The sequence below is a fragment of the Aplidium turbinatum genome, chromosome 11, assembly GCF_918807975.1.
Source record: "Aplidium turbinatum chromosome 11, kaAplTurb1.1, whole genome shotgun sequence".
Taxonomy (NCBI): Eukaryota; Metazoa; Chordata; class Ascidiacea; order Aplousobranchia; family Polyclinidae; genus Aplidium; species Aplidium turbinatum.
The window spans coordinates 2,534,765-2,558,838 of NC_137482.1; the positions used below are offsets into that span (position 1 = coordinate 2,534,765).

Sequence of the window (24,074 nt, forward strand, 5' to 3'; positions counted from 1 at the left end):
TGCCACAATGGGAGAGGTCGTTCCAATGTTCTGTCCAATACTAGCAAGCCAACCATGCCATGAAGGTTGCTTAAATATTAGGAAAACCACTTTATTAGCAACCTCGCCATTAAGCGTGTGTTTGGTCTCTATGAAAGTCCAACTTTTAGTTGATCTCCATCAATAACCTCTTAACTTGTTGTTTCAGGCTTTCATATTTCTCATATTTTGGTATCAAATCTTCTGCGGATTCTCCGGGAGCAACATGATAGAGCAGTGGTATCTCATTCTGTTCAACTTGATTTTCACAAGCATTCCACCTCTTATCAATGGAGTTCTTGATAAAGATCTAAGTGAGGAGACTCTTCTTAAGAAGCCCTCTCTTTACATGCAAGGCATCACAGACCAGGTATGTCATCGACCTTTTGAACAGCTCATTTACTGGATTATTTATCATATTTTCAGTGTAAAATATCTGTGGAAGAACGTATACTGCTAGCTGTGATCAGCACGACCATGACGAGGAAAGCCGTACTTTTTAATAGCTGCGTGTTATTGTCCGATCTCTAATTTGTTCAGTTACTCTGCTGAACTTAGGGCACTAGTCTATATGCTGTCCATTGCGCATTTAACAGTCATTCCTCATGTGATTTTAGTTATACCTTCGACGAAGCTTTTGGATCAACATTATCGATGCTTTGTACCAAAGTGTTATTATATTTTTCTTCATATATTTGGTAAGTAAAGATCACTTGTAGCTACATCTTGGTTAATGCATTTGTTATTCTAAGCTTTATTTTTCGACCACGTCATGTTTCAGATGGCCGACAGACGAATTTTTGTTCCAATGTTCTTGGTCTGCCTAGTACAGTTTTTGCTATGTTAAGATGTATGTATGTATGTATGTGGTTATATCAATTTGGCGCGAGCTTGCTTGCATTGATAAACTCATGCTCTGACGTCATGCCTATGACGCAGGCATATGAGCCTCGCTATTATGACGTGTGAACCTCTCATTGTCATGAGCTCGCGCCACTGCCCTCTTTCAATGTTGACCATCTCTAGAGGACAAAACGTTGAAATGCCATTGATGTTGGGATAGGCAATAGAACATCATAAAATAATAATTATCTGCACATAACACTAAATGCACATGATACAGCATATTGACATAATTTAATACCAACACAAAATGAGTTTTCAATGCCAAGGGCAATGTTGAACAGAGAAAATTCAAGTAAACAAAATCACTATTATCAAGAAACCTTGATTCAAAGTTAACCTCTGGAATTCCCACTGACACAGGTTGATAATACTTGATGATGATAATAGTGATTTCATTTGCTGATGTAGCAACGCAATAGGCTTATGAAGGATTTTAAAGCCTTTTCCGTGTGCATGGCGGATCCGGGTTATTGGGGTGATCGCCCCCTCTAAAACAACCCCCTCCCCCATAAAAGTTACTTGCTTGATCCGCCCCTGTTCATGTAAATGCTATTACGTAAAAGCATATAAAAATTTAATTTCTGAAATGACTTAACCGAATCCTGATTTTGGTTGACAGGTCTACGAGGACAGTGACGTAGGCATCATCGAGTGGGGTACAGTGGTGACGTCAGCGGCTGTGTTTGTCATTCTCATCCATCTGGGGATTGAGACTAAAACTTGGGTGGGTTTGATTGAACATTATGGTTATTGTGGACTGGTTGCGCTTTGTAATCTTAACACTTGAGCTCTTATAATTACCAAATAGCTGTTGCACCAATTTAAGATTTTCATGCCTATCAACTACACAAAAATGTTTAATGTCTCCGCTGAAGATAAAAGCAGTTGAGTTTTAGAAACCTTTGCTGGGTCGTGAGTTTTGTGTCTACATTTTCGTTTGTGTACTTTTTAATTAGATTTTCCAAGCGCTCATTCAACCATTCATCCCAATTTGTCTTATCAAAGAGACATGGTACTTTCTCATCAGTCGCTAACCGTCGTTTGCATTACAGACTTGGATCCATTGGTTGTGCCAGATTCTCAGCATTGTCGTATTCTTCGCGTTCGCCCTCATCTACAACATCATATGTACCGCCTGTAGTCCTCCATCGAATCCTTACTTCATCATGGAGAGGGTCATCCAGACTGGCCGCTTCTGGTTTTCTATCCTCCTCGTTACCGTCGTTGCACTCTTTCCCAGGTACTTGCTGTTGCTAGGCGACGATGACGTCACGTTTGATGACGAAAGATTGAGCGAGTGGGCATTTTGTGTCGAAGTTGTTCTGTTGCAGTCATTAGAGTCACAATAGTTGTCGCGAATAACTTCTTCCATCATTCCAGTTTAAACTTCCGCATAGGTTTCTTTATTGGGAAAATTCACTTTCTAAAAAATGATTGGCTGAATCCTGACATAGATAATTTCGTGGAACTGCCAATATCTCGTAGTACGTAGTTATGAATGATTATGTATACGGTTGTATGCATTGTTGTTTAACAATGCATCGGTTGAACTCTTATGTACATTATATGCTTTTTGGTCAACTCATTTTCTGCTCCGAGTTTGCTCAGGGATTTGGTTGTTGAACGGATTTTGAAGTTTAGTTTTGGTCTGAATAATTCACTTCTTTTTACTTGAAACATATGAACTAATGCAACCTACATGTGGTGTTGTATGGCTTTGTATCTTCGTCTTACAAAAATATCAAACTGTTTCAAGCTCTTTCTTTGGATTTTTGTTTAACCAATTTATTCCATCTTCAGGTACACAATTCGTGCTGTGCAGTCGAACCTCTTTCCAACAGAGTGCCAACGAGAGAGGGTCTTGGAGAAGTCGAGGAAGGAAAAGACTACACCTGTGGCCACATCAATGGCTCATTTATCCTCAGCCAGCAACAGCAGCACTTATCAGAACCCAGCGTTTCAAACGCGGACTGCGAATGCTTCTGTGCCACGGTCCACCCACCTCGAACCCATGCAAAGACCCAACAAGCTCTCCTACAGCCAAAAGAAAGGACATGAACCTGGGTTTCTGCATTACGGGGGCTCCACCCCCGATTTGTCAACCTCAGCCCCCTATTACGGGGCTCACAATTCGAACAATTCTTCCAACCGACCTCAACAAATTCCCCAAGACTATGCAAAGGCGAGCGACGCCTACAATAGTTACGTCAACAATGTCTATTACGGCCTGCACGACGAATCCGACATGGAATCGGATACCGGGGAGAGCAGACCTTCAGCGACATCTAGCGCTCTTAGAAGACGTAGTTTAAAATACGCTTTTGGCGAAGTTGAGCCTTATCCGACAGCGATGGCCTCGGATCTAACATCTCCACCTTTAAACTCGACATTTCAACCTGAAGTGCAAGTTACGAGTGAAAGTCGGACAAAAATGACGTCAGAACTTGGTAGTGACGTCAGCGTTGCGTCATCGAGCAACGGCGGGCCGCGAACCGCAGATAAGATTTCTTTTATTTCCAACATTCCAGTATAGTGATTTTTTTTATTTTAGAGCCCGTAGGACGAAGTATTATAGTATGACGTAGCATTGACGTCGTTGCCCGCGTTGACCTGACGTGACGACAGTGACGTGTTTGTGAACGCTTTACGGTTTTTGTTGACATTTATGATTTCAGCTATGTTGTTGGTGGTATTGCTTTATCTGGGTCGCAAAACTAACGTTTAGCAAACGTAATTCATAGCAAGCATTACTAGTTGATGAGGTAATCCTCTATGGCCTTGCAATAACTACTCACCCTCATACGTTTCAGCTCTATGCAAACACGTAACCATTTTCTCTAGACAGTGAGATAGGGAATTTTAGTTTGTATCTTGACGTTAAAACACGCTTTTGTTTTATAGGCTGGGTGTAGATTAAAAATTATTTGAAGTCAGCGATATCTTTAGGATGGTTGAATTAAGCGCAAACCTCTTTGTTGAAATGCACAACTATTTATTCGATTCGTTGTTTCTTCGTCAATTTTACTTCGTGTACTTCTTGTTCCGCTTCACTTGTGTTGTGACGTCATAGTCTACATCGAATCATCACCGGCCATCCAATGCAAGCGCTCGTGGGCCACGTTTTCCTTTCTGTTACGTTGTTCGTTGCCCGCTTTGAGTGGCGGTGCAGCACAGAAACATCGCGTCGTTTTAAAATGTCTAACTGTCACTCTTTTGTCCGACTGCTGCTCTGATGATTTAGATTTTAGAACAATCACAGAAGAACAAGGCGAGTGTTGCCGGAACATCAACAATAGAAAGCGTCTTCTATTCGTTAGGGCGTGAGGCTCTATATGGCGTTATCCGGTTTTCTGTATCTTTATCCGTTTTTCTGTCGTTATTCAAGTTTGTGAAACAACAGAGCAAACTTTTGTTCCAGCATTCCATTCCAGAAGTTAACGTTGAGGCTTGTGACACGTTTTGACGTCATGTCTGATGACGTAAGCATATGATGACGTCACACGCGCGTTGTTGTTTGCTGCGCGAGATTACCAGCAAAATGAAGCTATTGATGTAGAACTAGACTCCTATCATTGCACTATAATGCGTTAAGCCTTAGTTAATTGCGGTTAAATATTGTTCTTTTGCGTTGAAACAGCGTCCAACTCGCCCATCTCGGACGAGTATATTAGTTCATATTCCCGTGCCTTTTTTACTCTTGGTGAAGTCGTGACGACTTTCTTGCACTGACTTTGACGTAACATTTCCTTCCAACTTCGCCCGATCACTTCTGAATAAGCATCTTCCGCTTGGGTCGCGACTCGGGGGCACAACGAAACATTCTTCTATATCTTACGTGCATTATGTCAATACTAAGTTTATATAGTTTTTGTTTGAAAAACGTCGTTTAGAGTTTTAAAGTTCTGGAATGGAACCTTTTCAACCGACAATCGCATTTCTATTGTCGAACCCACGGTGCAAACTATTCCTGGGCTCCTAGGTCACAAACCGCTCTTCTCTATTTCTCTGGTTCTAATTTTTTTAGTTGGATTTTAATTTTTACTGGTCATTCTGCATTTGTTCGAGCACATCAGTAACGACCAGCTAAAATGAGCTATCTCCGAGCGACATGGTTGAAACAAATTTTAATTTTTTTTTCTGTTTTGTCTTTTCACCCTGGCGCTTAGTGATGTGATTCCAACGTCACTGTGACGTCATTCGTGTGGTTCACCATTACCAATGCAATTGCGTCATATGTAATTGAATATACCGTTGAGTCGCTGACAAGAATCTTGAGTTAACAAATTAAAGAAGGAAAGGCGGAAAAGAATTGGCGGAATAAAATATCCGCTCAAGCAGATAGGTAAAAGCTTATTTGGTAACTCTGCGAGGCTCAAAATGTGGTAGACTGTCTGCAAGTGTATCAAGAAGCAAGTTGACTTTAGTAGACGTTTATACGACATCCAATGACATAAAAATTAACGTTATATGATTTATAACATAATGACGTAATAATTGTCAAGCTTCGATCAATAAGCTATATTCAATGTGTTAGCTAGAAATGGGCTACCATACGGACTCCGGTAAACTTCAGCCAATAGCTTTGTTGCGCAAACTTGTTAGCCACAACCAGGTTTGAGCTGTTTGGTTGGTTTAAATCTTTATCCTTGGACTGGCAAAGCTTTGATTGGTTATTCCTGATAGTTTTGCATTTTTGAACCACTGATGCAGGGACGGTCACCGAGATTGACAGAGTGAAGTTTTCCTATTGTTGAAGTGTTGTCGCCTGGGAATTATTCTATCCATTAGTTGCCACTGGATAGAGAGCAGTCCTAAAGTGCGTTGCTCAAGTGCATATCCCGAGAGTTGAACCAGCGCTGCGTGATGTTGAAGCTTCTTCATGTACATGGTCGGGTGTTTAACCAACGAGCTTACTGCAGCGACAAGAGCCTGGACAATTGGGCATCATCATGGCTGTCTGCAGCGATGCGTCGTCCGTTGTTCTCTGTTGTTGGCGTCACCGATAGTTGGTTGGTTTTGAATCTTTATCCTCGGTCTGACAAAGCCTTGATAGGTTATTCCTGGTAGCTTTTCATACTTGTAGAGGCTCTTGACGCATGGCCGGTTACCGAGATTTGCAGATTGAAGTTTTCCAATTGTTGAAGTGTTGTTGCCAGGAAATTATTTCATCCATTAAGTGCCGCTAAATGGAGAGCAGTCCTGAAATGTGTTGCTCAAGCGCACACCCCGAGAGTCGAACCAGCGCCTCGTGAACTTGAGCCGGGCGCGTAACCACTGAGCTAACGGGCGGACAGTATGGTGGAACTCAGTCTGTAACAATTATTGTTCACATCCTCCAATACAGTCGAAGTTGAGATGTTTGCAATTCGTTTATTTTCCAACAGTAAATTAATTGACAGAAATTTTACAAAAAAAACGCTGTTTTGTTGTCTTTCCATACAACTATCAACTATACAACATCGGAGCAACAATAGAGCCACGAAATGAAAGACAATACTGAGCTTTTCAAGTCAGAAATAGCGACGCACAGAAGAAACGAATTGACGATTTCAGAAAGAATCGGAAGAACGTCGACAAAGACCAGTGTCGCTTCATCAACGGTCGCTTCGTCACTGTGATGTAAGGTTATGCTTACGCTTATGCTGACAACATAGGCAGCCCCACTGCCAGCAACGAATATTACAGCTATCAACACAAGAAACAATAAGTTTCGTTTGAGACGATTCAAAAGAAAAACGTTCATATAAACTTTGTTAAAGTCGTTTCTTTCATTCTCTGCCGTTGCTTCCTTCTTAGCTTCAACGCCTGTCGTGTCGTTTGGTGAGGATTTTTTCAAGACTGAACTTTTCTGCAAAGATATCTTGTACTCCGACGTAATGGTAGCGTATTTGAAAAATGCTCTGGACAGCAGAAAGATGTTGAGAATGATGAGAAGAATCCACAAAATGGTGATGGTTGTGTTAGTGTAGTCACTGCTTGGCGCCCAGAAAACGTTGCATGCTAAATTTATGAAAACACAGCAGTAATTACAATAAGAAATGATTGATGTTCTTCTAGAAATGCAATAGCGTATTCAAGAAGTGCCATTGGGCCACGCCCCTCTTATTGTTTTACACAGATAAGTTTAGTACAAATACTGTATAGACTCGAAACACAGTAAGCACGACGCTAAACGGTTAGTTTCTACAACACTATCTACAGTGCAAACCTTTGTAACAAACACAAATTTTTCACAACAAAAACGCATGCAACATATTTATCAACCGGAATAAAAGCAGATTGTCGCTTTATACATCTTGTGATAGTTTAGCTTAACTTGCACCAGTAGAACGCATCATGTCATTTAACTAAATGCCTGGTGAACAGCCTCATTCAATTTTCAACAGTTCTTGTTGCTTTATTCCTTTTAAAGATCAACATGCAGGGCCGTTGAAAAAATAATTTGGGCCCGGTACCAATGCGATTCTCAGACCACAAGTTAAGACACTGCTAAGAAAAACGTAGCCTACCCTATCCAAACGTACCCTATCTATTGGTTTCTTCAAATTTCTCTCTTCTTGAAAGGTTGCAAACCCCTAAAATTATTCCTGACCCGGATCTAAAAGTAGGCTACCTCTGGAAACCCCTGGCAACGTAAATGCCACGTATAACCTAATGCAGCGGTTCTTAACATTTTTGCCTTGTCGGCACTACCTTGAAATTACCAACCAGTTTTTGCAGCCCCTCTTAGGATTGGCTGAAAAGTAATAGACGCCTACAGTTCGAAATTTTTGTTGAAACCTGGTAAAAACAACTTTGCTTATTACGTCTTATTATAACAAACCTTGATAATTCAGCATCCCCGCTCCGCCTAGGCACAGGTCTCGCACCCCTTAGTGGTGCGTGCACCCCTAGTTAAGAACCCCTGGCCTAGTGTGTGTAGTTATACCGCACATTCTTTATCCTCGACAGTAAATATGGACCAAGAATGGCTTACTTGTCCTGTTGGTTGGGCAGGCGCGTTCATTTACATTGGATTTCAAAGGCACGTATTCAAACAGACAAATGCAATTCTCCAAGCAATCCGTGTCACGGAAGGTAGTCACCATGGCAAAGAAAACCGGAATAAACCAGTTTAAGAAAATGAGAAGTTTTGTATTCCGCTTTTGCAAAACAATCAAGATCCAAGATTGCAATCTAGAAGAAAGCAATACAACAGAGCTTTGGTAGAAAGTTCACTCAGTTGTAGCCTATCACTGACATATAAAAGCTATTAACTTTGAAGAACGTTGTATTCTAGCACAGCGTGGTCCAACTACAGGCTCGTGGGCCGCATGCGGCCCGCGGATAGAGTTTTTGCGGCCCGCGAGCTTTCACAGTATTGATTTAATTTGTATTTATGTTACAGAAAGTAATTTCAATTATAACAAGTATATATATAGCCTATAGCATTTGGATAAAAAGTGTCAAAAATTTAATTCAAACTTGTAGACAGCAGGGCTTATACTGTTTCAACCTAATCAGGCCTCGTCAGTACAACTGGACTTCTTAAAGGCTGATATGTACCTAGTGTTCCGGACGTTTTTGTTTCCTTTAAATATTCATTTCTTTGGTCTTCGGAAGGAAATACTATTATTTTTTCAAACAGAACAATTGGGTGAAACACAAATGTACGAAACTCAGTTATGCGACAAAAACTTCCTGTGCAATCTTGCTTTCCTTACAGACAAGACAATGCACTTCAATATGTTAAACCTAAATTTGCAGGGGCGAAAGCAAACTATTTCAAATTTAGTTGGACACATTGAAGCTTTCCAGAGGAAACTGCGCCTTTTTGCTATATGCTTGAAAAATAACGATCTTTCACACTTTGATTCTTTGCATGCACTTGTGGTAGATGATTATGAAGTAGAATGCTCCCGGTTTGTGAAAGATATTAAGGATTTATCTTGTGAATTTGAGAATAGATTTAAAGATTTTGATAGATTAAAATCTAATCTCCATTTGTATAACAATCCTATGGATGTTAATATGGAAACACAGCTACCAGAACTTCAGCTCGAACTCTGCGAGCTTCAGTGCAACCAATTCTTGCTGTCAAGGAAAAATGAAACCTCAGAGTGCTTCTGGAAATTAGTCAGCAAGGATAGATTTCCCAAACTGAAAAACTTTGCATTAACAATGCACTCAATGTTTGGAAGCACATATATGCGTGAGAATACATTTTCTAAAATGAAGCAAGTCAAGTCTAAAAACAGAAATCGAATGATAGACAAAACACTGGAAGATAGTCTCTAACTTGCTACCACTAACCTTGAAATTGATGTAGAAACGATAGTATCAGAGAAACTTCGACCACAGGCATCTCACTGATAGAGATTTGCAATAAATTTCTATTTGCTATTGTTTAACAATTTCGATTACGCACTCACTATCATTTTATTGGAAATGGTCCGCAGTTGTCACGTTTTTGTCAAGTGGTCCGTAGCCTAAGTCAAAAGTAGTTGGACCACGCTGTTCGAGCACACAATCACAGATTAGTTGTTAGGTTGCTGGTTTGAATTTTTATCCTTGGTTTTCTCAGTTTGAGGCTGAAAATTCAAACCAACAGCCGATTGTTGTTTCTTAATGTCAGCAGCTAAACCCTTTTTATTTACTGAAGTAGTGTGCCTGCTTCTGCACACCCGCGTGTACGAAGTATCAACGTCAAAGGTTTCAACAGTGAAAAAGGTCATCATCATCATCAGAATAATAATAAATCATCATCATCATCATAAAGGTCAAACAATAACAAAGGTTTAGTTTAAAAGTTGGTACTTTTTCAAATCATTTGGGTGTCATTTGACAAAGGAAATCTGCATACGGTGGCATCACTTATGGTTTGCGTTAGGAGTGATCAAATAAAATTTGGACCACAAATAGTATTTGTGATGTAAAAGTTGGTTTGACAGCCTATAAGTTACTTTGACGCCAGATATACTGTAGCCTACATGCCAGTTAGTTTTCTACAAGGAGGTGTGTCTCTGACTCTCTTAGCCACGCTCTTTGCTACAGTCTATTCATTGGAATTAAAGATGGCGCAGGATACTGTAAAACTTTTTTTTTCAGATTACTCACCTTTTAAGATGGTTTCTCTTTACATTTTTGCTGCATCTTCTGTTTCCTATCGTAGTGTTACTCAGTCCTGACACATTGCGGTGGATTTGAAACAGGCTTCTTTGTAGTGACTGGATCAATAAGCCAATGCTCAGAGGAATCACTGCAAGTGTTCTAAAAGTTAGTCCAATAATGAGCCACAAACAACAACCATCAATAGATAAATTACTACACTTTGAAAATTCATTGAAAAAAGCAAAACTTTACCAAAACTATCAAATGTTTCTCGGCAGCCGATTTGTAGCAAGAACTGACAGCGATGTTTCGCTCATGAAGCTGGGCTCGTCAGTATCACACCGTATTCTTGCCATTATTTTGTATTACTGCTCGCTGTACTAGTGAGTTCTCAGCAGTGCTGTATTCGAGGGTATATGACGGTATACGCAGTATACTTTCTGCTTTTTCGAGCAACTATAGTAGCCTATGCCCTCTGGTTTTCCAGAGAGAGTGCTTATGTTATCCTTACTGATTCTTGACAATTACTAACTAACTACTTAACCATTTCAGGACCAATGGTATACAGGTGTACCATGAACTTAATTCCGTACCGAGGTACAAAAACAGGTACAAAAACAATTTTGTTCCTCTCGTCCAATTTTGATGTTGATAATTCATGTTATAGTAGAATAAAGATTAGTGTTTTGCAAGTTGTGTATTATTTATCATTTTGGCAAATGTGACAGTATACCCTGTGCTTTTTTTACGAATACAGCACTGGTTCTCAGCCTTGTGCTGAGAGCCGGGAAGAACGCTCCTTTCTTCACAAATGCATAAATATTGCTAATTTACCACTCACCCAGAAACATAATTTCATAAATGTTTCTCAGCGCAAACCAGACGTAGAAAGCATTAGCACCGTCATTGTAATTGTATGAACTTATAGGTGAGTGGCCAATTAGTCCTGTTGTTGAGATGATTAGTCGAATTGTGTTTGAGACGAAGTGTGCAATTACAACATTGACGGCGAAAATGTTGGTAACTTTTCGGCGCAAATTTGCCCTTCAAAATACAAAAATTGTAGTTAATTGGACTTGAAAAGACAAGTTGCCAAGGATAAAGTCGGTTTTGACTAGAGGAATGCATTAATAAACAGACAAACAGCACTACCACAGTACCACAGGCTATTACTATAGTTGTTTACACAAAGACTATCTACAGCATATTGCAATCGCTCATAGGCCTACTGCCGGACATTTTCAGTAAAAAGAAAATAATAAACTCCATCGTCATTTTTTTAAGCCCATTTTGAAAGATTGCATTATTCAGGTTCTTTTTTCCCGTTAAATACAGTGTACCTCCAAGTTATAAAACAATAGGCTATATCCTCAGTAGCTTAAGCTAACACCTAAAACCATCATTTTAACCTGACACATAATAAAGCAGTAGGCCTAATACAGTATATTGACTAACTCGTAAACATAATGAAGCAGAGTTTATTGGTATATCATTTTAAACGTTCAATGACTTTCAATAGCAGGATCACGAATATAACCAGCACTTCATAACAGTAGGACTATTTATAAACTTTAGTGTTAAAGCTGTGTCTGTGTATTGCAAATAAGTTTCTCAATCCAGCAGTGGGAACCTATTGGACAAGCACACGGGTAGTCTAAGTCTTGCTCCACGTGTACCCCTAAGAATATCTCTGGAAATCTTCTTGTAAACCCCTGAGGGTTTGCGCACTCCAGGTTGAGAACCTCTGCTTTAGGAGACTAGCTCCACACCATATTGCGAGGCGGCAGAAGTGTACGTACTTATTTGATTAAACCTGTTGGGTCTTAACCTACTTGGTCCCAACAAAGCTAAATACGAAGAAGGGTTTGTCGACTCCATTCCAGTTTGCACGAGTGGACTATGTCTCCTTCAACGCCTTGCTAAGGTGCCTGGAAGAACAACCTGCTAACCATAACATCTTTTACTTCCTTGTCCATAAGGCACCAAGCAGGTGCATGGTATGTCCACAGCACAAAGCTACCTTTATCTGGCTTACCATGACCAGCCCTAACCTTTGAAAATCTGTCTCCTGCAATAATAGGAAAAGGATTCTGGTAACTATCGCTGACTTTCACTTTATTCAAATCTTTTCAAGAAAGAGCACACTTTTTCGACGAAACGTCGCTTTACACAATGGTCAATCCGCCGAAAAGCACCGTCAGTTTTTCGTCGTTGTGGGCGGCACGACTCGATTAATTCATCGTTTTGAGCTTCGAGCGCTGTCCAGTAAATACTTAGTCTGTGCACTCGAATTAAGTTAGCCTACTAGAAATCGAAGACTCGGTGGCTTCATCTTGAATGCTCCGCCGCTTTTGCCACATCTTAACAGTTTTTTTTTCTTGTAGATTTAATCAGAAGGGACTTAAAAGCTGAACAGAGTTTGTTCATGTCGACATGTCTATTATTGTAATTCATAAACCACATCCTTAACCGTTTACCTGTACAGAAACATAGCCAAGCACAAAAATCCATGCAGTGGAAGGCATACTATTGCAAGTATAAACGTCACTATTCTGTGGGTGCTCTGGTCCAACTCACACTGATAAGGTTCAACAGACCTATTCATTTTTCACCTGGTGAACAGCCTCATTCAATTTTCAGCATCATCAGAAAAAAATATGGCAATGACCTATTCATTTTTAGTTTTTTAAAAGTTATGTCACTGCAATTCAATTGGCGCAAACATGTAGGGAACGATAAAGTAAACACACGAATTTTACACCAACAAAAGTAAAGATGACAAAACCAAAAAGTTTAAAATATGCATCGATAAAACAGTGTTTGAAAAACATAATCTTAAAAATGCACAGCCACCAAACACTGCAAAGCTAATTATTCATCAGTGGCGAACGGTGACCATTTTTTTTTTGGATATTCAATTTTCGTCATCAGGCTTTAAACACACTTGGTTTGCAGTTTGCTCAATAGCTGTTTAGACCATATCAAAATAAACTAATGTAAAACAAAGAATCACTGTGAAAATCATGGATGTGTTTGAAAGTTTCTAAAAAATGTGAACACCCAAAAAAATGATCACTATATGCCACTGGTATTCATAAGTAAGATGGTAGAGCTGCAGTTACATAGGTTACAGGGATTAGGTGAAATGGTTGTTCATAAACAAGCAGCAGAAGCACTAGCAGCTAGAGAAAGAGGACAAATATAAAATGTTCAGTTTTTGTGCTAATGACTTAATTTAACGGCATAGGCTATAGAAGGGGTTCCCAACCTGGGGGTCATGGCCCCCTAGTGGGCCATGAGCCTTTTTCAAGGGGGCCTAGGAAAAATTAAAAAATAATAATTTTTTTAATTTATTATCTCTAAGTCCACTCCAACACTATATAACAAAAGAAATAAATTAAAATTTAATAAAAAACTAGTCGGCTACATTTTTCCCAAATCTTCATAAAATGGTCTTTAATTCCCGGTTGTTTCAAAAATAATAACATAAGATTTCTATGTAAAGTTGTAAACAGTTGCAGCTGCTGTGAGTCTAATAAACTTCACTGAACTTCTGAAGACAAAGCAGCGCAGTGTCTTGGATATTTAATATGGCATGCGACTTGCTCGTTCCACCACCAAACCAGCCATTAAAACAGTGGCAGCAAAGGAAAGCTCAACCATCACATTAACTGCATAGGCTATGCAATAACCAATTAATGTAGCCTACTATCATGTTTAGTGTGTGTTGTATTTATATCATTCTAACTACCGGTTACGGTAAAAACAATTTTTTTAAATTAAAATGACGTTTCTTAATCTTTTTAAAAGGTTAAAAAAAATAGGGGGCCATTGATTTTTCAACATTTTTAAAGGGGGCCACGGTGTGAAAAAGGTTGGGAACCCCTGGGCTATAGGCTACTTGAAGATGGGCACAGATATTAGCATCTTTAATACTTTCGACCCACTGTATTTATTGTGAGCTAAATTTTCTACCACAGAGCATAAATCTGGATACCACAAAATGCAAGAAGGTTCGTGTATCAAATTTTAAAAGTTTTTTTTACCCTTCACTAAAGTATTTTACTTTCCCTTGCTTAGCCGATGCAATACATGAGTTTAAGCTGCTTGGAGATTTCCTTAAACGAACATTTCCTGGTTTGTGAGCCTACAGTAGGTCTTTACTCTTTATAAACTTGTTTTTGCAGTGACCTAATTTTCTCAAATCGTTTTACGTCTTTCCACCGTCTTATAGTTTCCACTAATGATTTTTCTCTGCATCCCAGCATTATAATGGGAGTAGAAGGCCATTATATTTTCATTATAAGTAAATTTGAAAAAAAATTCTGTAAATTTAAAATAGTGGATTTATATTATTATAAGTGGATTTGAAACATTTTCAAAATAGAAACAGAAAGTAATTGTCAGAGTTTATTTAAAAAGTATATTCAATATAAATGCAAAACAAAGCTTTTAAATTATTTATTTAGACAGCATAGGATTATATCAGAAACTATGTTCAATCTGGGTTCATTGTTGTATGAAAATAAACCAAAGCGACCGGAAGGTGAATTAAAGGTAGCCTGCTAAATATTTGCCGTTTTTTATTTAACCTTTCTGATCCTATTCAAATACTATATTTTGATTCCATTGGAATGAGCAGTCCAATGTTTACACAACCAGATGCGGTTAGTCAAACTGTCGAAGAGAAGCCACACGACTTCTTTCGCACAGAACCACAGATCTCAACCACCTGCTGCATTTCCAGCTCTAAGAGTTAGCAAGCAACTTGTGACATGAAATGGAGACGCCCATTTATGCCAACCACGCAAACCATCACGAAAACTGTGCAGACCAAACCAAAGAGCTTATTACTGAAAGTGCTTATACAGTAAGTCACATTTGAATAAAATAAATTCACAACATTTTGAAAGTGATTACTGAAACAACAACTGAATACTGAAAATTGTGAGAAAGGAGAGCGTTCGTTCTGGCTATCAGCACAAGGCTGAGTAAGCTATTTACTAGTAAAGCGAGCAATTGCGATTCAATAAACTTAAGTTTGGGTGGTCATTGGGATTATTATCTTCTCCAGCAAAGTGTCGCTCACCATGACAAAACGCTTCCTCAGAGCGAATAACATACAAATTAATATTTACTGACATTGTGTTACATATTCAAATGACATTTCATAAATATTTGGTTGCATTCAGTGGCTATATATTTTAAACAAACTCTTTATTTCAAATGTTGAAATATTTTCCCCCCTCCCCAACAGTTGCTTTTTCTCTCCTATTTTATTTTTCTACCTCCGTTACTGACCAAAACGATGGAAATATGCTACCGACACAGTAGGCTAAACATTTTCACCATCTTGATGGGCTGGCTTCATGCCAATTTTAGCACAGTTGAAAACGTTCCTGCAGGCTAATTCAATTTCCTAAACCCTACCACAATATAGCTATTTATTGCTCATGGCTACAACAGCACTGGCTACCAACCGCTTTTCCAACTTTCATACATCTTGTTGATACTTGTGTGTTGTCCCTATTAACAAGGTTGCCAATTTATCGAACTTTTATTATTGTGTAGACTTGTTTAGAACTTAAACTATATAATCTACGAACGTTTTCGGCCATATACATGTTAGCCCTTTTCAAGTAACGAAAAACAGTTTCTTTAGCCTATTTAAAAAGGGCTAACAGGTGTATGGCCGAAAACGTTCGTAGTTTATAGTTTATGTTCAGTTTAATGTATTATGTTAAATGCCGTGTGGTTGCTTGGTTTTGTCTGTGTACGGTTGAAGAAAGTCACCTCTTTACCAGAATTGTTTGGAACTTTATACTGAAATTTCATGACCAGAAACTTGTGGAATAATGTCATGGCCAAGCAACGGTGTTTTAAACTCTCGCTGTGAAGTCAAGCAACACGTGGGTGACGTGGCAAGGCAGCTCTTCAATGACAAACACCAAGTGTGTAAAATAGCATGAACCCTTCGCTTGTCTCTCTGTAGACTGCGTCAGTCTTAAAACGTAAATATCAGGGGTCTCCACTCCCCAACCACCGGGTCGAGAGAAGGTTGCTACCCGGTCGCACGAACACTCGATCAAAATGGCGGTCAAGGTTGCAGATTGGTTGAAAGTATGTCCTTAGTCATAAAAAATTCATTACAGTGGAACCAACTGCAATCATTCCCTTACATTCTTAAAACGTATGAATCTTACCCATGATCTGCGGTATATCTATCAAAGCAGTGACGGATCCAGGGAGAGGGCACTTAGTCACATGCTCCCCAAAAACAAGTAAAAAACACGTAAAAAATTGTCCAGACTCCACAGCCTTAGTAAAATTTCTAGCTCGCTTCACTCGCTCCATCATCTGTTGTTAACCTCACTACTGGTGGCACTGACAATGCGCGGTTTCGGCAATGAGTTGAAGGAATATAGTAGCCAACCGGTGAAGTTATTAAGGGTCTCCCAAAAATCAAGATACTGATAACTTGAAGTATGTTTAAACCGCTATAAAAGATAAACCCATAGCCTAAGTAAATGTCAAGCATCGTTTTTCCTATTACCGGTCCGTGAAGCTACTTTCATTTTTAAACCTATCCGTAATAGAAACAGGTTGGGGACCGGTGGTCTATATGACCTCATCTTGTTTAACTGACTTCCGTTTTTTTTTGCTACGTAAATGTCTGTTTGGTGAGATCGAATAAGAAATGTGTTGAAAGGCAGCCGGTTTGCTGGACTTATGTCGGATAGAAGAATAGTTTCATTAATTACAAAAGCTCTGATTAACGAAGTTCGTTTGAAGAACTACGGACAAGGAATCAATTTACAAAAAAAAAATCCGTAAGAACAATAATGATAAAAATCGATTAAAAATAACAAAATAAAAATGAACATCAAAAGCTGATACTCCAACTTGCTAACAAAGAATAGCAACGCGAGATGCGATTGTCCAAATACCACGTCGTAATTGTACTTTCGTTACATAAATATAAAAAGTTATTCATTTTTAAAGCATTTGCATTTTAAAGACATAGGCTATAGTTTTATTTGCACCATTGTTTGTAACCAGGTTTCTACCATAAGTACGGCTCCGATAACAACGATTTCAACAAAGATGATCCATTTGAAAAACTAGGCTTTTCAAAAAAAGCTTCTATGTTTGTTACTGCCATACTATGACATAACTGTACCAGGCCGATCCTAAATACTTCGTACGTTGGAGCTTCTGTAGAGAGTTTGTCTTGTTGAACCATAGGCATACGAAGCCGAGCAACGTGATCACGTTTCACATAATCAAGTTTATTACATTTACAGAAACACAAAACTACGCAGCAAATTAAGCATTCTACATCACAACAACATATATACAAATTAACTACGGTACATCTGAATAAAATACAATGGTTTACTAAATCTATAAACAGGAAAAAACATAAACTGAACAGTAGGCCTACTTCTGACTAGCTCAAACTCAACAATATAGGCTCTACGAGAACTATGTAGTTTTGTGTTTCTGTAAATATAATGAACTTGAATATGTTAAACTTGATCACGTTGCTCGGCGTCGTATGCCTATGTTGAACTTCATGCGTTGCAGTACACAAAATTGTAAGCAATAGAAACCCACTGAACACCACGACGTCAACTAAACGTTGCACCCTGGCCACAAGTGTAAAAAACTCAAGAAGATTGGAAAAAGCCTCTATAAACGGTGGATAGATATCTTTGTTATAAAACACTTCATCGACGCAAAACTCTTCGTCTGTTTTGGATAGAGTAGTTCAAAGAAAATGTTATCTTGCTCCCCAAAAACTTGTTTTAATACCATTGCAATTCATGTTGAATGACGTTTTTCCCCATCGGTTACTTTTGCCCTTCAAAACTTTTTGTCTAGCTACGTCGCTGGAGTGGTCTCCGTGCAAGATAAACTGTAAAAGTGATACAAAAATTTGAATATAATCCTGAGGCTGATTGAATAATCTTTTTTCATCACTTAGCGATCATATGTCGTGCTGAAGAAAATATTTGAACAAAACAGTTGCCTATAGGTGTTTTTTACATGGTGCGGAAAAACGCTTTTCATACAAAACGTTAACTCTTTTTGTAACAAAACGTAAACATCTTGCTAAGGCAATACATACAGTAACCGTAAAAAGCAAATTTGCAGCAACACAACATATAAAATGGCGACAACAATTAGCTCGTCAGGACAATGCAAATCCGCATCACATCACATTTACATGAGAAAACAATGTAAAAAAAATACTAATTGTGTACGTAGGAATACCTAAGTTAATGCTTTTTTATCAAAAGTGTGGACACTTTGTTAGTGCAGAATACTGAAGCACTAGTTAGATGCAGCCGCATCTGCTTGTTTCCTGATAGAGTTTGGTGCTTTGGGGGATTTCTGTCTCTTGTACATATTCAGTAACATTGCCCGCAATGCTGAACTGCAAAACAACATTAAAATAATTGGTTCTATTATGGAAGATGAATAAAAAAAATTATCTTTTAGAATGTTTTCAGAGCAGCTAATACAACACGCGGGAGACTTTTAAAAATGTAGTACCTTGAACACATTTAAGACGAATTAGTTAATATTTTAGCGAGGCGAGATTAGTTTTGCTAAATATTTATACTATGTTATTTAGTAAAATTCATATTCACATGTTGCAATTATATGAAAAATTATATTCTTCTGTGCTATTTACAGCGGTAAGAACAAATGGGTGTTTATTTTTCATGAATGACCTTCACTTTAGTGTAGAACCTTTTTCGCTCCATTGAAATCTTTTCACAAAAATGACGGTTTGCCATGCAAGTTACTTGAGCTGAACTTTAAAGAGACTTTTCCAATTTAAGGAACCACAGTATAAGAATATCCCAACTCACCGAATTCCTGGGAGACATCCAGACAAGAGAAAAGGACAAATCCAGCAGTAAGCAAAGGGTACGCAGAGGCATCCGTTACCCAGAAGCATACTGGGGTTGGAATGGGACAGATAGTCAAACAGCAATAGAGCCATGACAGGAGCTGTGCTGACTACGAACAAGACCGTGATCCATATCAGATAGCGGAGACTGTTCAAGGTACGACCCTGGGAGAAGATGTTATGGTGATGTCACAATGCACAAAAAGCTATCTTATACACCACGTACTTTTTCTTTACAGCATTCAACCGAAATTCAAGCCAAAACTAATCTACTTTTTTGCAAAAAGTGCATTTTTAAATTTTTTAAAAACACTTGAAAACGCAAAGACAACAACTTGTGAGATTTTTTTAAAGTAACGCCCAGTCAAAACATTCAACTGTTATTTGGAAATTACACGTGACAAACATAATTAGTTTCGTTCTGACTGAGGCCGCCATAGAAGATTAGCATTTTTCCTTGCTGTTGCTCATTTCTCAAATTTCTTTCAAAAGCGACGAAACTTAAAGAATTCTTACCAAGACTTGATGAGACTTGACCAAAGAATTGTGACGTGGACTCTTGACGTATACTATTGCGTCATCGACGTCAGAACTGTGTGACGTAGTATCTTTTTCTATTTCCAGAGGAGCTGATGTGCTGCATCGTGACACCCTGAAATGATTAGAAGTTGTGAAAGTACTATTTACAATTTTGGTCAAGAGGTGACTTTCTTCAACCGTAAATAGATAAAACCAAACAACCACACGGCATTTAACATAATACATTAAAGTGAACATAAACTATAAACTACGAACGTTTTCGGCCATACACATGTTAGCCCTTTTCAATTAACGGAAAATAACTGATTTTACATATACATAATGTAGATGATGTAAAATCAGTTATTTTTCATCACTTGAAAAGGGCTAACATGTGTATGGCCGAAAACGTTCGTAGTTTAAAGTACGTTTTCCTAACAAAGATTAGTAGGCTCGGTGGCCATGGTAGGCTACATAACTTTTGCACTCGATGTGAGAGCTAAACCTTAACGACTATAAATGTCTTAAAGACTATAAACCCCCACCGGTTTTTGCAGAAAATGAAATGGCGTTTTGTGTCACGAATGGCTTTCCACAAAACAGCTATGACGGTTATGACGCAACACAGCCACGCGATGACGCCAACAAGCAGCCAGTCATAGCGCATTGGAGGCCAGACTCGGGAGCATTGACGCTCTTTAGGTAAGTCCAATTCCGACTTGTGGTAGCACCCTGTGAGATCACAGACAAAGGTTTGTTTGAAGTCACTGTTGCATAATTGTTTGAACGACGCGGCAAAGAAAACAATGTCACAAACAAACTGCATGAACTTTTATACAACAATGCAGTCGAGCATGTTTGCACTGCGTCTATGGTGGTGAATTATCTTTGTTACGCCACACCTATAAACCTTTAAACACAGTGGGGTAACCAAAGGGGAAGGCTTCTGATCTTGGGCGCCTTATTAGGAACACTAAGTTGATTGTTTTAAAGTTCAAAATTATCGATAAAGCATCATGCCTTACACTTCACCAGGAGCGCAAAATTTGTATCTGGGGCTGGAAACCTCGCTTGTATATGTTTCCCACCTGACAGGCAGTTGCAGAATGTGGCACAACTCCAACCCAAGGGTGCACTCAAAACGTAACAGAACGGAAGAAGCCACATCGCAAAGATGAGAAGCCATGCTCGACGATGACGTCGTTTCCGGTCAAAGCGAGACAACATCCGGGTTAGTTTGCGTCCATGGTTTGGTGAACAATCATTGTTTGTGGTCAGCTCCAAAGCACGGGACCCGAAAAGCAATGGACCGTGAGTGGTATCCTTAATGGCGGAAACCAGCACTCCAATGTTTGCGCACATCACTAGGAACATTGCTGTCAGCATCGCTCTGAAATGCAAAAAAAAGTTCATGTTTTTATTGCTATGGCAAGGAAATGAAAAAGCTTTGAACCACATAACCTACAATAAGACAGTAAACTTATTAACAGCATAATTCAAAAACAAATTGGTTATTTGATCATAATCAGCTGGACAAAACGGATATAGAAATCTCTGCATAAGCGGTCGCTCATTGGGAGACGTGCCTGTGGCAGACGGCGAACAACGTTTTATTAAATTTTTGACAAGATAGGCTACATCAATGGATATCCAAAAACTTTTCGGGACACTGCACAACACCGGGAAAGCTGGTGAAGATTACGAGCTCAGCATTTGGTTTGTCGAAAGCAAACACTCTCCTCCATAAACCTCTAATTATGCCACTGGGAGCAAGCCTGTTATTGTGAACATAATGAACACTATTTCAAAAGAAATGGTGTCATTATGTAGAGAAACATATAGTTGATTGGATGGTCTAAATAGCTAGGGCGGAAGCTACACCATTATGGTTAGCGAATCGCAACTGCTCGCTGCACTAGTGAGTGCTGAGGCTTGTGCTGATAGCCGGGAAGGACGCCCCTTTCTTCACAATTGCAAAAGAAGTTATGTTTTGCAATATCTTCAAGCATGGTAAACACCACGCTGGTTTAAAATTATATCAATGTTTGCTAAAACGAAATAAAAAAAAAAGTTTCAATGATGTGGGATTGAACAAGTATTCCAGATATAATAAAAGTTTAAATGAAACAACGAAAATTGTTTGGTTATAATAATAGTCTGAATGATTTTCCTACCTGTAAAACGCCCACCAGATCCTGATATCGTCTCTGATCATGCCATGTCTATTCGCATCTTTGTAGCTGTCCAAGGCCAGGTATAAGTTGAGAATTTGATAAAGAGACAGCAATGAAAAAATGACGTTTGTCAATAAAGTGTTTCCCACGTGATAATAGACGTTGTTCTGACGTAACTTGTGACGATTCAATATCAAAGCTACAAGAGTGATGACGTTAATAAAGATGGACACAGTTGGGAGGATTGAGAAAACGAGGAAGGTGGAAGTTCTTCTGTCTTGGCATTCTTCAGTTGTATTCACCCAAACTGATGTAGAACTTGAATTTAACGGAAAGAGAGACACACCAATCGTAGTCAATTCCATAATGTCGACTTAGCAGCAAACCTTTCTTTACAAAAATATTGATATCTTATTAGACTTTCATCTTGTACTAAATAAAAGGCATGCACTCATACAGCCTATATTTTACATCTCATTTCACTTTCAAGAAATTAAATTTATTCTTAGATTGGTATTGTTTGTCTGCATCTATTTCTTTAGTTGAATTATTTTAGCTTCGCACATTGATGCCTTGTACATCATGGTAGTGCAGTGGTCTGCAGTTTTTGCTTTGTAATTTTACACTTGTTTACAGCAGATAGTCTCATTCTTATAACAGCCTGTTGGGAAGTGTCAGCTTATAAACATAAAGCAAGGTCTAAATAGCTTGTCAGGCCAATTCATCTACAGTATGAGCAACTCAATTAACCCTAATCTAGCACTTCCTGATGAGCGTGCTGTGACACCTTCATTCTATTTTCCTCGTTAGCTTTTACTTGTTTATTCTACAATTTCCAGTTACGCAAACATGCTCTTGTGGCTTGTTTTAGTGATGAACTATTATGAGGTGAGTTGTTCCATGTATTTTATTTTTTATTTTTTTAGAAATTGAAAAGGTCGAGGCCTATTTTCAGCCATTAAACGATGTCATATTTACGTTGCTTCAAGGTCAGAAGCATGTTGAAACTTTGTCGGTAAGTTGTGCTCTCTGGGCAGGAGAGCGTCTGACTGAGAAGACCGGCTCGATGGTTTAGTGGCTAATGTGTCCATCTCTGAACCGGTAGGAAGGGGTTCGATACCCTGTCGGGTCATACCAAAGACTTTTTAAATGTAGTACTGAATCTTATTTCTGCTGGGCACTAGGCAAAAAGGGGAGATTTATGATAATAACGTACTCAGTTGCGCCTCTATGCGTCTGCTCTGACGCAGTTAGCGCTGAGGAGCAACGCATCTATGCGATGGATGCAGCGTTTTTTTAAAGCACACATTGTTATTATTAAGAAACAAATGGTGCAGTGGACCATCTAAAACATAAGTAACTTCACCCACCATCTTATTACATGTTGGAATCAACGCGTAGTCTTTCTGTGATCCATTGCTTACACAGTAAAATTGCCATGTACGTTTTATCTCTCTCAGAGGTAAGGTGTAGCCAGGTCGTTATATTAAAATATAAAGATGGTCCCATACTTGATTTAAGTGCCGACACTTGTATGAGAAGATAAGGTTCTCATTGTACTAAGCCTTCGGCACTAAGGAAATTAGGGTGGCTAGCTCCTTTCTGTCGGCCGCCTTTCCTACAGCAATTATGTCCACCCACTTTATTACACCCTGGGTAGAGGTGAGGGGTGCTTTCAACAACCAGCTGAAGCCTGGAGTCGAACCAGGTTCGCCATCCCACCACTCGGTTATATAAAGGGGTACTTAATTCGCAAGGAGAAGGTAAAAACCTAAAAATATAAGCATAAATTGAAAACACATTTGTTAAATCAATCACTGTTGTTTTTACAAGGAGAAAATCGGCGCCAATTGAAAGAAATGTTAAACTTTTTTGGGTATTTATAACATGATGACAAGAAGTATTTAAAATTTTCAAATATCTTTTTTAACTTCTTTCAACACTTTTGTGCGTTTGGAACATAGAAATGTGACAATTTATGGAAGTGAATATCTTATCCTTTATCATACCCTTTCCGATATATTGTGTGAAACGACTGTGTGAACCGGCATCTATAAACTTTAACCTTCATTGCATCAAAGAGCATTCTAATTTTTTAAAGATTGGATTACTTTTGAAATCGTTTTTGTTTAATTTTTGATCACATACAGTAAACTATAAATTGCTTGAACTTTCAGTTGTAAATATCATGGCATTAGTTGATAAAGAAATATCGGCTTAGTCATAGTCACACACCCAGACAGCAAAATCCGCCATTTTTTTACATTGATTTAACGTCTGCAGACGTTGATTCAATGTAAAAATGACGGATTTTGCTGTCTGGGACAACCCTTCAAATGGGGAAATATGATATAACTTTCGACAAAACAAGGTAGGCTACAATTAGTGCACTGGTGCTGGTTCGACTCTCGGGATGTGCTCTTGAGCACGTTAAGGACTGCTGC

General features: G+C 38.8%; 3 protein-coding genes across 3 annotated transcripts in view; 1 reads left to right on the forward strand and 2 right to left on the reverse strand.

The window, feature by feature from the left end:
- Positions 1 to 5,187, forward strand: part of LOC145779700 (phospholipid-transporting ATPase VD-like) — a 36,893-nt gene extending 31,706 nt beyond the window's left edge. The window contains exons 23-27 of the mRNA XM_082591337.1: positions 188 to 388; positions 636 to 716; positions 1,544 to 1,648; positions 1,977 to 2,164; positions 2,725 to 5,187. Coding sequence (XP_082447463.1) covers positions 188 to 388; positions 636 to 716; positions 1,544 to 1,648; positions 1,977 to 2,164; positions 2,725 to 3,457 — 1,308 coding nt within the window. The 3' untranslated portion in view covers positions 3,458 to 5,187. The remainder of the gene's footprint in view (positions 1 to 187; positions 389 to 635; positions 717 to 1,543; positions 1,649 to 1,976; positions 2,165 to 2,724) is intronic.
- Positions 5,188 to 6,283: 1,096 nt separating this feature from the next.
- On the reverse strand, positions 6,284 to 12,620 carry LOC145780119 (uncharacterized). Its single transcript, XM_082591830.1, has 5 exons — positions 12,492 to 12,620; positions 10,856 to 11,058; positions 10,021 to 10,162; positions 7,901 to 8,100; positions 6,284 to 6,924 (listed from the first exon to the last, which is right to left on the reverse strand). The coding sequence occupies exons 1-5, from the start codon at positions 12,617 to 12,619 to the stop codon at positions 6,374 to 6,376; spliced, it is 1,224 nt and encodes a 407-aa protein (XP_082447956.1). The 5' UTR covers position 12,620; the 3' UTR covers positions 6,284 to 6,373.
- Positions 12,621 to 18,317: 5,697 nt separating this feature from the next.
- LOC145779701 (uncharacterized) lies at positions 18,318 to 21,995 on the reverse strand. The gene is made up of 6 exons (XM_082591338.1): positions 21,631 to 21,995; positions 20,545 to 20,846; positions 20,002 to 20,188; positions 19,454 to 19,589; positions 18,897 to 19,102; positions 18,318 to 18,454 (listed from the first exon to the last, which is right to left on the reverse strand). Exons 1-6 carry the CDS (start codon positions 21,993 to 21,995, stop codon positions 18,352 to 18,354), a joined length of 1,299 nt encoding a protein of 432 aa, XP_082447464.1. The 3' UTR covers positions 18,318 to 18,351.
- Positions 21,996 to 24,074: the final 2,079 nt, after the last annotated feature.

Excerpts from the sequence above, each read along its gene's own strand:
- LOC145779701 (XM_082591338.1), bottom strand. The coding sequence starts at position 21,995 with ATGGAATTGACTACGATTGGTGTGTCTCTCTTTCCGTTAAATTCAAGT. Across the intron at positions 20,847-21,630 it reads ATCTGGTGGGCGTTTTACAG|AGCGATGCTGACAGCAATGT; the intron begins GTAGGAAAATCA and ends TTTGCATTTCAG. Across the intron at positions 20,189-20,544 it reads ATTCTGCAACTGCCTGTCAG|GGTGCTACCACAAGTCGGAA; the intron begins GTGGGAAACATA and ends GTGATCTCACAG.
- LOC145780119 (XM_082591830.1), bottom strand. The coding sequence starts at position 12,619 with ATGAATAGGTCTGTTGAACCTTATCAGTGTGAGTTGGACCAGAGCACC. Across the intron at positions 11,059-12,491 it reads TTGGCTATGTTTCTGTACAG|GGCAAATTTGCGCCGAAAAG; the intron begins GTAAACGGTTAA and ends TGTATTTTGAAG. Across the intron at positions 6,925-7,900 it reads CTGCCCAACCAACAGGACAA|CATGCAACGTTTTCTGGGCG; the intron begins GTAAGCCATTCT and ends TCATAAATTTAG.